Source organism: Mycteria americana, chromosome 3 (genome assembly GCF_035582795.1).
Source record: "Mycteria americana isolate JAX WOST 10 ecotype Jacksonville Zoo and Gardens chromosome 3, USCA_MyAme_1.0, whole genome shotgun sequence".
Lineage (NCBI taxonomy): Eukaryota > Metazoa > Chordata > Aves > Ciconiiformes > Ciconiidae > Mycteria > Mycteria americana.
This window is the reverse complement of record NC_134367.1, coordinates 840,537-853,871: the sequence shown is the minus strand read 5'-3', so window position 1 is coordinate 853,871 and position 13,335 is coordinate 840,537. Positions and strand designations below refer to the sequence as shown.

General features: G+C 46.6%; 1 protein-coding gene across 3 annotated transcripts in view; it reads left to right on the top strand.

Annotated features, from left to right (window-relative positions):
- Positions 1–12,263, top strand: part of ASXL2 (ASXL transcriptional regulator 2) — a 127,409-nt gene extending 115,146 nt beyond the window's left edge. For all 3 annotated transcript variants that reach the window (XM_075497579.1, XM_075497580.1, XM_075497581.1), the window contains 3 exons: positions 3,343–3,448; positions 5,242–5,959; positions 8,169–12,263. In XM_075497579.1, coding sequence (XP_075353694.1) covers positions 3,343–3,448; positions 5,242–5,959; positions 8,169–10,580 — 3,236 coding nt within the window. In that variant the 3' untranslated portion in view covers positions 10,581–12,263. The remainder of the gene's footprint in view (positions 1–3,342; positions 3,449–5,241; positions 5,960–8,168) is intronic.
- Positions 12,264–13,335: the final 1,072 nt, after the last annotated feature.

Here is a 13,335-nt window from a genome sequence, read left to right as displayed (position 1 = left end):
AAAAGAAGGAAAAATGTTTAAAGTCTTGTTGAAATGACAGTAGAGCTGTGTTATTCTCAAGTTGTGGTAGCTAAATATAGCCCACTGCTAAGCTCAGTGGAGAAAGTAAATTATTTTCCCAGAGTAATGCACTTTGTCATCAGCAAAGTCATCTAGCCACAGTTGGTGCGGTCAGTCCTTTGAGCCATGATTTTTTTATATAACATAAAGTCAGCCATTCACTAATCTATAGGACTCCTGCACCTTCAACAACCATTTGCATCTTGAACGTAGAGGTGCTTAATTCCATGATTTGATCAAATCACATCATCAGAGGTGCGCTCACTCATGTGGGCAGGGACCATTTCCTCTACAGAACTGGACCATGCAGCCTGTCACCAGAGTTTTATAAAGACTATAGCACCGGTCATGACTCACTTTAAGAAGAAGGGAATATCATGTACGCATGCCCAGATGATTGACTCTTAAGAGGCTTTTCCATAGAAAATGTATCCAATTCTGTATGAATAACCCTATATATTTTGTAGATTCTGGGTGTATCTATGCCACTAAACGGGAAGGCGTAGAACTCAGCTGTCTAATCTGTTTAATTGTTAAAACCACGCCCAGTTTTAGCCACCATCATTTAGCGTTTTCCCTTTAATGCTTTTTAGAAGACCTTTTGTCCATTCATGTCTACACATCTAGAGGGTGCAGCTATGATTACGCAAAGACTTTCTCACCAGAGTAAAACTGCTGTAGAACCTGCTACGGTGGTAAAGCTTGCAACGATGAGGGTGAAGTCTGGAGATCTGCACTGGCATTCTCACTGAGCGCTGTATCTCTGCTCGAGAATTAAAGCGTGATGCCACTGTGGGCAGAGCAGTCCTGTAGGCTTTCTTCAGCTACTCTTCAAGGTACTGACGATTCATAGCAATGCTGTTTGGGGTCACCCGCAGTATTATTTAACATATGCAGGCCTGGTCAGCCTTATCTTGAGAAAATGCAGGCCTGGTCAGCCTCTGTGTCATCACTGGGAAAGTCATGGAGCGAGCCCTCTTAGAGCACATCTCTGGGCATGTGAAGAAGAAGGTGATTGGAAACAGTCAGCGTGGTTTCACCAAGGGTAAATCATGCCTGAATAGCTTGACAGCATTAAAAATGACTGAATTTGTGAACAAGGGGAGAGCGGTGGGCATCATTTACCTCAACCTAAGCAAAGCTTTTGATAACTGTCTCCCACAGTACTCTTGTATCCAAGCTGGGACACGAGGGTCTAGATGGGTGGGCAACCAGATGGGTGAATAGCTGGTTAGACGGTCAAGCTTGGAGTCATGGTTCACAGCTGGAGGCTGGTGACAAGCGGAGACCGCAGGGGCCTGTCTGGGCACCTGTCCTATTTGCCTTCTTTATCAATGACCCTGGGGGAATTTGTGGAGGACACCAAACTGGGGCGATCAGTCAATAAGCCCAAGGGCAGGGCTGCCATCCAGTGGGACCGAGACAGGCTGGAGACAGGCAGGATCCTGCCCCTAGGAAGGAAGAGCCCCTGGCAGCGATACGGGCTGGGGAGGGGTGACCTGATAGCAGCCCCCGTGTACCTACAGGGAGGCCATCGGGAAGATGGAGCCAGGCTTGTCACAGTGGTGCGTGGCAGGAGGACAAGACAAAACAGGCATGAGTCAGATGGGATATAAGAAAAAGCTTTTCCCCCCTGCGGACGGTCCAGCAGTGGAGCAGGGGCCCAGAGAGGTTGTGCCTTCTCCATCCTTGGAGGTTTTCAAGACCCGACTGGCCAGAGCCCTGAGCGACCTGGTGGAGGCCAAGCTGGCCCTGCTTGGAGCTGGAGGTTGGACTGGAGACCTCCCGAGGTCCCCATCAACCTTCTTGTAGACGTTCATAAGTAAATTACTTCCACTTGACTGCAAGCTACCACGTAGGTTGTGACCGTGCTTTGTGCTCAGCGTAAGCCTAGGCTGATGCAGACGTATGCTTTTAGCTGAAATCTCCCAACTGGGAGACAAAGGTGGCATAACCACAGCAATGAAAATCCAAGAATTCGCTGCTACAGCAGAGACTATTTCAAATGAATGAATTTTGTACCCTGTTGCTGAAGTACTCTTAAGTAAAGGCAGGTGTTCCACTGTTTTCAATGCAACAGACTTTCTATATTTATGTACCTGACCAAGTTTATACAAACATAGAAAAGAAAGTTGACGTACCAGAGATTCTGTTTTGGACCCTCTGTACTCGCTGCAATAAAAAGATGACTCTCCTGATTTAATACTGACAAGTAACAGTGTACTAAAAAGGGACACGCTCTTAGCTTCCTTTGGACATATTTTGATAACTGCCTGGAGAACAAACTCAGCCAGAATTTCTTATGATCCCCTTATTTTATGGGAGAAAATTGTTGAGAAACAAACTGTGCAGTGATGGAAGTATCCAATTTCTGTTAATCTCTTTAAGGAATCCCCTCTCTTTGGTAACTGCAGTGTTGGAAAAGATCTGATTCTAGTAACTGGTTCCTCCAATGCTAAAGAGCACAAACAAAATGGTGTGTGAACTAGATAAACCTTGAGAATGAATGAAGTCTGGAGGCTCAAGGTCACAGGTCTATCATCAAAGCACTGCAGTTGTGTCAAAAAACAAGCTTTCTTGTGGTCTAATGATGAATTCTTAAAATATTAACATAGGGTCTTACAAACCTTAATGTTCAAAGCTGCGTCAGGGAGGGTTCAGACTTGAGATTAGGAAACATTTCTTACAAACCACAGTACGTGTACGTGTGAAATGTGCACTTCAGATGCGTGAGAGGGTTTTTTTGTTTCCCACCTGCCTGTGACAGAATAGCATCTGTTGCCAGAAGTAATTTCTTTCATTTGTGCTGGGCAAGAAGCCTTTGATGTTCTTGCGTGCATATTTCATCCATGACTGTCGTTTCAAGGAGCCATATTGCTTTGCCATCTGCATAGGCAATGTCTTCAGATCCTTAGAAAACGGCAGTTACGTAGTGCCTGCATACGTGCAACATAAGCTTGTGTATAGATTTGTATTTATTTAATAAGCGCTATCTCACATAAAGCATCTACTGGCAGCCAGAGCGGGGACAGACAGGGAAAGGAGTTGTGACTGTCAGGCATAAAGCTGTTGCCCATCCACTGCAAGGAGCAGGCAGCGGAGAAACACTTTGCAGCTCAGGAGAAATGCTGAAGTACCACAGGCAGGGCTACAGTGTCACAAGCAGCGAAGGGGACGTCTGTGAGACAGGACTCCCACCTGCAAGCGTGAAGGCTGCTGTGGTTATCCTGATTCATTTTATCCGTAGCTTTTTTTGAAGATATCCTTTATTGCGTTTTGCAGGTGAGTTTACACCAGAAATGCAGCTAAGAATACGGCAAGAAATAGAAAAGGAAAAGAAGGTTGAGCTGTGGAAGGAACATTTTTTTGAGAGCTACTATGGTCAGAGGTAAGACATTCGACTGTCTTTTTTAATCCCGTGTTGCCTGTCCAGATGTACCTGTTGCTGCATTTGTAGTGTGCTGTCCATCAAGAAACATTACTTTTCATTAGTCCTGAAACCTGAAAAAGGTCTGTAGCTTCATCTAGCTGCCACAGAACTGAGAAAATGCCTGAATGATCTAGGTCAGAAGCGATGTGTTTGCTGTCGTGATTTCTAATGCTTCAAGCAGTGTAGTACTGTTTTCCTTAGGTGAGGATATCCTTGAGGCTTTACATCTTAACTTTTCCCACTCCTTACTACGATACTTTGAGATGCTCCCCTCTTACGGTTCTTCTAGAGTCAGGATTCTGGAGGTCCACGGGTATGTGGTGCTTGAGCATACTCTACCTTGCAGTAAGTCACCTGCTACGTAAAATCTTGTGCATTTCCCCACATCTTCAGTCAGACACGTATTTGGTTAAACTCCCAAGTCTGCAAGTCTTTTATTCGGTGTTTCTTTTTGCTTCAAGATTTCCCCATCCTTTTGGCCTGTGGAGAGGATTTCAGGTTTCTGTGCGAGTAACTATACTAAGACACTTGAAAATGAACAAACGCGTATAAATAACTAATAAGGAATTTCTTATCCTGCATCTTGACAGCTTTTATGCTTGTCCTTGGACTGTCAGCCTGTTTTCCTCCCATTCATCTGTGATGTTTTAACCCTCTAGAGCATTTGGATTATTGCAAGCCCTGTTTTTGTCATTCCACGGTCTGATAGTTTGGGGTTTCATGGGCGAGTAGGGGGCTGGTGTGTGCGCGTGTACATACGGCCAGCTGCAGTACTACGTGAAGGAATACACCAGGTTGAGAACGCAAGTGATCTGGTGGCATTAGCAAAGAGCTTTACTCAGCTAACTTACCCAGTTCTCTTAGTGTTGAAAACCAGGATGTAAACACGCATGGAGCTCTGTGCTGGAAGATAAAAGGTGACAGCCATATTCTTGAAGCTTTAGGAGGACAGGGGACAGCAGGACAGTGTGGAGGTGACATGCACAAACAATAGCAGGACTTCAGTTCTCTCTAGCTCCTAAGAACTTGTTTGGTAGAAATCAGTCCCCTAGATTCATCAGGCTGGCTTCATCAGGCTTTATGCATTCATGTTTGGGCAAAAATCCCAAATTTGATATTTCGTTAAGAGGGATGGATGAAGTTAATCCTAAATCAGACGTCACTCTGGGAATTAGATTCCCAGCTTGTTCCTTTCACAAGTAAAGATGGATGAATAATAACAGGGAGGTACTCCCAGCTTTTTGATGATGGAGAAAGGCAGCAATGCTGGTTATAAGCTAAGGGTGTGTCAGCGGTTCTGGCACTAGCCATGTTCCTCCAGAAAAAATGGTGGGACGCTTTTCAGTGTCCTGTTCCGCAAATGTCACCGTATGAGCTGAAGTCAGATGCAAGCTGTGTGGGCTTGTTTGCATGCTGCAGAGAGAGGTCTGTGGTGGCTAATAAAGGGAGTATTTACTGTTGGCCAAATTCATTTGATTTGCAGCCTGGAAAATTGGTACCTGGATAGAGGACTAGATCTAACCTGTGTTCCATGTATTTCGTTCAGTTGGTTTTAAACTTCGCTGTTAAGTTCTGTTTCATGTGGGAGTACTAACAGTACGGAAGGTTTTCAAAGATCGTGGCATAGAATTAGGTGTGTGAGACACATTTATTTAGGGTGTGGTATGTAGAGAATCCTCTCAGTTTTCGTAAAGATAGTATGCTTTTTGCAAGAATGTTTTACAAAATAAAAATTCTGGTTTTATTGATAGTTCTGGACTAAGTCCTGAAGAGTCCAAGAGACTGACAGCAAACACCAGCCCTGCCGAGACAGAGACTGAAAATCCAGGAGCTGAAGTGCCAAAATGCACACCAGCCTCTCTGGCACCACTCAAAGAGGAGATTACTTCTCCGTTAGAGCCTAAAGCACAAGCAGTCCAGGAAGCACCAGCGATGAAGAAAGGAGGTGAGGAAAGAAGAGAGGACATGCAGCCAAAACCAGCCAAACCTGCAGAGGCCTCGGTTTCCCCGGATGGGCGTGCAGTGAAACCCAGCGACCATTCTCTCCCTGTAAAAGAGGGAGTCCAAGGAGAATCCATTCAAGAGAAGCCACAAACTGCCGTTAGCCAAAAGCCAGAAGAAGAGAGAAAGCACGCTGCATCAAAGGAAGTGCTAGTGAAAGAGACTGTCAGTACCTCAGGTTTGGCCCCCAGTAAACCAAAGAGCCCCGAGGCAGGTGAAGTAGTAGCAAACGTGAAAAGTCCAGTGATGGCTCCAGAAACACCAGAAAAGAAGTCCCCTGTAAGTGAGGAAATGGAAGTCAGCGTTGAAGCCCATAAGAGGAAGTCAGAGAGCCGCGAAGAAGCTCTAACCACGCCTGAAAAAAAGCCACGCATCATGGAGAACTGTCCGCACCACCAGGCATTTCGGACCCAGCCACAGTCCTTTCCTGCAGCGGGGACCCCGGTGCCACGGGTACCCCCACTCAAGGTAAAGAGAACTGAAGACAGACCCACAGAGTGGCCGTACACGGGTCAGTCCAGCTGGCGGCCTGCACAGAAACGCTTTGTCAGTTCAGTTCTAGTTATGTATGTAAGTTATGTTACGTGCTTATTATAGCGAGGGAAATATTTGATCCAAAAATGTAAAAGCTCAGCTGTTTGCTAAAGGGAATCTGCTGGCTGGCTAATCAACATAACTTCAGTTAAGTATCTCTCGTACACATGCATCTGTTAAAAGATCTCTTGGGCAGAAGCTCGAATGATTGTGTGAAAGCCCAAGGCTGGGTATAACAGGGAGTACTGTAGTTCACGGGGAGAGCTGCGGAGGAACTGCGAGACTCTAATAACAAAGCAAGTTGTAGCCCAGGGGTCCACAGAACTTTGCAGACGTGTGAGTATCCCCAGCAGTACAGTAACAGGTCCAGAAAGAATGCTATCAGCAGCTTCCTCTATTATATCAAGTCCAGAAACTAAATTATTTACCTGTGTTTAAAAAAAGACCATCTAGAAATAATGCAGTTCTCATTTATACCAGCTGAATGCGGTGTAGCGCCAGACTAGGTAGCAGGGAAAGACTATTTTAGGGAACATCTCAATTCGAAAAGCCCGTTAGCTGCTGAGTCTTAGTGAGAAACTACATAGGAAAGGAAACAGGCAATAAATCGCCTCTGGGATAGGGCAGGTGGAAAGGAAGCATGAGAGAAACGTTCCAGACTCTGGCCTGGACAAGGCAGTTCTCTTGCACGTGACACCCAGGTCACAGGACCACACACCTACTGCTAAACCACCAGGAGATACCCCGCTGGTAAGTCATAAACGCTCTCCACTCCGACGTCTGATAGTCTTTCAGAAAATGATTACAAGATTGCACCTGCAGGTAACACTGATTCTTTCTTCAGCAACGTTATGCTCAACAGGAGATAGTAAAGGGATGAACCAGCACAGAAAAATTGTTTACAGTCACGTGTGACTGTATGAATAGAAAAGTTTGGGGTCTGTAGACTAGGGCCTGTGCTGCCTCTACCAGAATTTGCTCTGGTTAAAGTTCAGCTCCCTAGTCTGGGGCCTTAGGCAGAAGTCGTAAGTGGAAAACTGCGTAATAACTGTACTCATGTATGTCCTAAGAATTCTCCTCTCCTATTAAGATTCTTTCATACTAGGAAGTATACAAACACAAAATTTTAAAAATGGTTCATTGTTCTCACTATGTTAATAAGTATAGCATGAAGGTAGGAAAGCATCAATAAAATTGGTTAGTGACAGAAAATGGGGGGAAAACTGTCAATAAAAGAGATCTGAATATCATACAGGAAGACTGGTTGACCTTCCAGGGTAATAAACCTGGGATTTAATTTAATAATAGAGTGAATTGAAGGGCGATGGAGAACGTTTTCCCCTGTAGGGTAGAAGACATGTCAGTCCTCAGAAAAGCAAGAAGTGGTGAACTGGTTAATGAGAAGATGAGTGGGAGGCAGCGAGGTATTGCAGGTACATGGGAACAAGTGCAACCTCACCATGTACTCGCTTAAACCTTTGCGATGGAGACAGACGAGCGCCGACATCAGTGCACTGTTCTCCTCACTTGCATTCTAGAAAGAACAAACTTACAGAAAGTAAACTGGAATGATGAGGGGAGTGGAGAACCTACTTTAGAAGAAAGGACTAAAATACTGGCATTTTATCCACAGATACACAGCAGAGAGATGATTATTACTTTGTACAAAGACACTGAGGAGACAAGTGTAAATACGCAGGGGTAGAAGAGCAGTGCAAAACGAAGCAGAATGTTGACACAAACATTTAAAAGGATATAAATTACTGATGAATAAAGTATGAAACTTAGAATAAGGGATGATAGGTGTTGAGCTCTGGAAGAACCTTACAGTTTTTTCTGAGGGAGCCTGACAGGCTTTTGAGTAATGGTGTACAATGTACTAGCCTGCAACTGCAAGGGATGAGCTTCCAGTCTGAGTCACCAAGACTGTAATAGACTTAAAATAGGTGTGCCAGACATCAAAAATCATACACGTCTTCTATTATTTATCTCAAGTGAGGGACATAAGGGATTTCTCCGAAGGGATTTCTCCAAAACTACAAGTATTTCTCTAAGACTACAACTGGTAAACACTTAAATTCTTAAATATGTGGGTTAAATGTTCCCCGTATCTCAGCTGTGGCTTTCTCCTCCTCTGTTTCAGATTCCTGTTTCCAGAATCTCCCCAATGCCATTTCCTGCGGGCCAGGTCTCTCCCAGGGCACGTTTCCCAATCTCACTTACCAGTCCAGGAAGAACAGGGGCCAGAACTTTGGCAGACATCAAGGCAAAAGCCCAGCAAGCCAAGGCTCAGAGGGCAGCAGCTGCTGCCGCCGCCGCCGCCGCTGCCGCCGCCTCGGCGGGGGGGGCTGTCCCAGGGCCCGGACCGGGCGGCGGTGGAGGCCCACCGGGCGGTGGAGGAGAGAAGAGTAACGCAGCAACAGGCGGAACCAACGAAACTGGAATTCGAGGAAATGCACTGGAACTGGCAGGAACTGGAAGCGGGGGAAGTTCGAGAAGGTTTCTTCCCCATTGTCCAGGGACCCGCACCCAAATGGAGACCCAGGCCACGGACCAGGCACCACCTCACAGTCCTTCTAGAGCACAACTACAGCAAACTTCCACACTGCAATCCAGAGCTCCAGCCAGCAATACAGGCGCCATCTCCTCCGCCTCCTCCGCGGTATCGGCATTGGAGAAAATCAACAGAATAAAACAGAGCCCCCCCAGTATGACTGTAAATCAGGTTTCAGGCTCCCCGTACGCTGGTAGCAGTGACAAACAAGAGAAAGCACCTTCTGCTCCGGCAGGTCCAAGCCAGGCCTGTGGGGCACCAGCTGTCAGGGATGGAACAGGCTGTGTCACGGCGTCCACAGCAGATACCAACACAAACGTAACTAAGGTCGCACCTATGGCCTTAGGAGGGACCAGCTTAGATGTTTCTAGAAGCAAATCTCCTTCCCCTCTGCTGTCTTCACTAACATCCACGAGCTCGGAAGCCCAGGCTGGAGGTGTGGTCACATCTGTCCCGCCCTCTAATGCTTCGTCAGTAGTGCCTAGCCTTAAAACTCATGCAAGTTCAAGCTCAAGCGGGGCCCTCCCAAAACCAAGCTCCAGTATTCCTGCTAACAACCCTTTGGTCACCCAACTTCTTCAAGGCAAGAATGTCCCTCTGGAGCAAATCCTTCCGAGGCCTCTCACCAAAGCAGAGATGAAAACTGTCCCCTTAGCTTCTCATGAAGAAAAAGGGGCGGCAGCAGCATCCAGTGCTACGAGTGTAGCAGGGAACGGCACTGGAGCCGAGGGTGGTGAAAGACAATCAAGTTTACCCACACAACAGCTTGGGAAGATCTTTTGCCAGAACAGGCCTCTGCCTCACATTCCAAGGACCTTTCCGCTCCCATCGGGAAAGGACCCCAGTCTTGACCAGCACCAGTGCCACGAGGCGCTCAGCAAAACAACCCAAGAGCAGATCCTTCAGACTCTTATCAAGAGGGTCCAGAGGCAGAATTTGTTGCCAGTCCTTCAGCCTTCACAACTGAACCTCACTCACTCAGGTTTCCAGTTAGAAAACAGCTCTACCAGCCAGAGATTTATGCTGGGTTTCATGGGCAGAAGGACATCCAAGCCTGCTATGTCTGGTCATTATCTGCTCAACATTTCCACCTATGGTCGTGGTTCAGAGAGCTTGAGGAGAGGCTTCTCCTTGAACCCTGAAAACCGCTTGTGTCTGAACAGTCCTGCTGATGCTCCAAAAACAGAATTTGGGGAATGTGAGGAGGTAGCTGGCCACGGCAGCAGCAGTGATGAAGGAGATGCCGATGATGAGAGTACTGGTGATGAACATGAACATATCGGTATAAAAGAGGAGCCCCAGGTTGCCCAGGTTTCTGGTCAGTGTGAAAAAGAACAGGTATCACACAGCATAAATTCTTCGGATTACAGCACCCTTGCTAAAAAGGGTGTAAAGACAGAAGCAGCCACGTCTCAGCAAGCAGCAGTCAACAAGGAGAATGTTCAGGCGTTTGACGGAACTATGTTAGCACGAGATTTCATTCAAGCCGCTCAAGAGCAAATGGCACATGCAATGAGGGGGAAAATGCACAGCAGTCCGGAGCTTTTCAGTACTTCTGTACCATCCTTGGACTCTGCGCAGCAGCAGCCTCCGCTGCTTTCTCCTTCGCACCCTCCAAAGCTATCTGGAAATGCTGCAGCACAGCTCATTGGGCCCAGTTACAGTGGGACAATAAATGTCTCCACCTCCCCGGACGTGAACCAAGGGTCTCTTATGACCGGGCTGTCCGAATGCAATCAGTTGTCTAGTAGCATGGGGAACGTCATGTCCTTTTCTGTGACTGTAACCACCATTCCCACCAGCCAAGCTATGAACTCGGGCAACCACACTCAGACCATCCCCGTTCAAGCCTTCGCTGAAGACAACGGCATGGAGGATTCCCCTTCCAAATGTTACTGCAGGTTGAAAGCCATGATCATGTGCAAGGGCTGCGGTGCCTTCTGCCATGATGATTGCATTGGCCCCTCTAAGCTCTGTGTCTCCTGCCTCGTTGTGCGGTAACCGGGACAGGAAGTGGGGAAGAGGATGGCTTGATTTTGGTTTTGCTTTCGGAAGTACATTGGGAAGAAACAGGAAATTTACTGCCTTGCACAAGAGACACGTTACTGAATCAGGAATACAGAGTAGAGTTCTTCTTTCATTAAAGAAAGAGCACCTTCTTGTACAGTGAGTCTAAATTGAGCTCAACTACGTGAATTGTGACAAGAGTTTGCACTTAAGGAATTATGTAAATATGTCACATTATTTTGTTTAAAAATATTTTTTCAATCTTTTAGGAGATAGTGTTTGACTTGTACTGCAGTTTCATTAACCCCAGCCTGCTATCCAGCATGTTTGCTGAGCTCTGCTCTAGATGGGGGAACGAACCCCCGGCAAAACCTTAGCCTGTCGGTCTTCTCTGGACAAAGAGAAGACCTGGATAATGGGAAACGAAACATTTGTACTGACCGATCACAGAGCACCGAAGCAGGAACCCCTGAACGGGCTCGCTTTGTGGCTCTAAATTTAGTTCACACTTTTCAGGATTGGAAGGCATTAACGATGTACCAGCATTTCAAGTAATTGCCTTTTACTCGTGACCTGGCAGTTTCCAGAAGGCATACTGGGTTGTGCAATATTGGCTGGTGGTTTTGATTTGCATATCCTCTCCTCTTCAAGGAGTCAGTTGCGGTAACCTTGTTTTAAGGAAGGTAGTGTCTTGAGTTGCCACTGGTAAATACTGAAAAAGGCAACTCTACTAACCATAGGATTCAAGAATTTAAATCACTAAAACAACTCAGTAACTGTGATGATCGGTAATCCCAGGAACCATTTAAAGCAGAGATCACGAATACGTGCTGAACTGCATCTCATTTCTGGACTGTCAGGACTCGGCAGAAACCTGCTTTTTTCTTAGGCATTTCGAGTGAGCTGGAACGCGCCATCCCACAGTCACGAACCATCCGCTGTTACGGCACATGACGCAAGTGAAGTGCACTCAGTGTCACCCTCGGTCCTGCTGTTTTCTAGGAAGCTTACTGTGCTCATTCAAACCTCCACGATAGTCAGACATCTCTCATTTCTATAGAAGATTTTATATTTAGCTAAGTATAGGGAAAGGAAAACAAGTGTCTTGTTGGGCCTCACCGTTAGCCCGCTGTGGGTGTCTCTTTGTGTTTTAAAATACCAAATCAGGCTTGACTCAGCTTGGTTTTTGCTCAGTTGAGGTCTGGGGTTGCGTTGGGGCTGGGGAAGACTGGCAGGGTGTGTGGGGCGGGGGCTGGGGAGGGGGCTGCACCGCACCCCTCATACCTGGTCGTGGGACACAGCTAGTGATGCTCGTCCTCACTTTCGGTGTTCACGAATTCAATATTCACTTTGATTAATTGAAATTAAAGCAGTTACAAAATGGTACTCTGTTCTCAACAAGAAGAATTGACGACAGGCTGGCTAACGAAGCACACGCCGATCTGCGTTTTGATGTATCGTAACATGTCCGCATCACGTCCAGGATCTGTACGTTATTTCTCTTCTGAAACAAAGAACATCAGGTTCACTGATCACATCCAGTCCCATGTTGTCGCTGTTCGGGGCGGGTGGGGGGCCATACCGCATCTTGGTCAGGTAACAGATCTATGTATCTTTTTGATGGAAAAGCACTGAATTCACTTTTAATCCAAAGGCCTTTTTAAGATGAAGCAATATTAACAAATTAGGTGGGACAGCTGTTTTGTGAGCTGGGGTCCTCAGCCTTTCTTTCTTCTCTCCATTTGACTATACTACTGCTTTCCCCCTTCCCCTCTCCCTCGCCTGGGAACCTGGCATGCTGTTGGTAGAGATCAGAAATAATTGCCTGTGAAGCAGTGTGTTTTTCCAAGGAGCGGGTGGCGATTTCTTTGGTAACGATAAAGAAAAGAGAGTTGCAGACTTAATCACGTCGTACATTTCCTTCCCTGTCCAGCAGAGCAGGGCGTCCTCCAAAGCAGGATTAGCGTGCGTGAGTTAGGAAGAGCTGCAGCGTATCTTGGTCTCCGTTTTGCTCATCTTAAATTTGTTGGGGAGCAGTGACTCCTGCTTTCTAACGATGCATCACTGCTCAGACATCCGGTGGCGAAGAGGATTTAAGTATTAGAAGTAAAGTCAATATTTTTAATCTAAAACTGAAATCTCAAAAAAATTACACAAAACTCACGTGCATACTGCACACGCGATGGCGGTGGTTGTAGCCCAAGAAACACCCCGCGGCGTGGGTGTGTTCCCACTGCCATCTGCGTGTGTGCACACGCGGGGGGCAGACCAGCAAACGTAGGTTGGCTTCTCCCGTGACATCCTCAGACGCTGTAACAGGGATAATCTTGTTCCCTGGGTTGACTTGTACGTCGGCATCAATTCAGGCAGTAGCCCTTCACCGCCTGCTTCCATCTCGTTCTGCAAGAGGAGCTTCTGCCATCTTTTTACATCTCGGGACGCAACGTGAAATGGTTTCAAGCTGCGTGCGCTGGGGAGTCAGGTACCGAGAGCAGGGTCCGTCCATTCCTTATTAACTCAAGCCTTGTCTAGACATGAAAAGTTCCAGCAGTGGAATCCTCAGACAGACACGTTCAGTCCCATCTAAGACAGTCCCCCTGTATAACCAATTTAAAGATTGTTGCTAGTTACAAACTAAACTGAAAAAGTCACGCTTGCCTCAAATAAGAGCAAAGAGGTTTTGCTGGCATAATTGGATCAATTCTGTTCACACCTTGACTTTGGTGAAATTTTTCTAGGCTGACAAGGC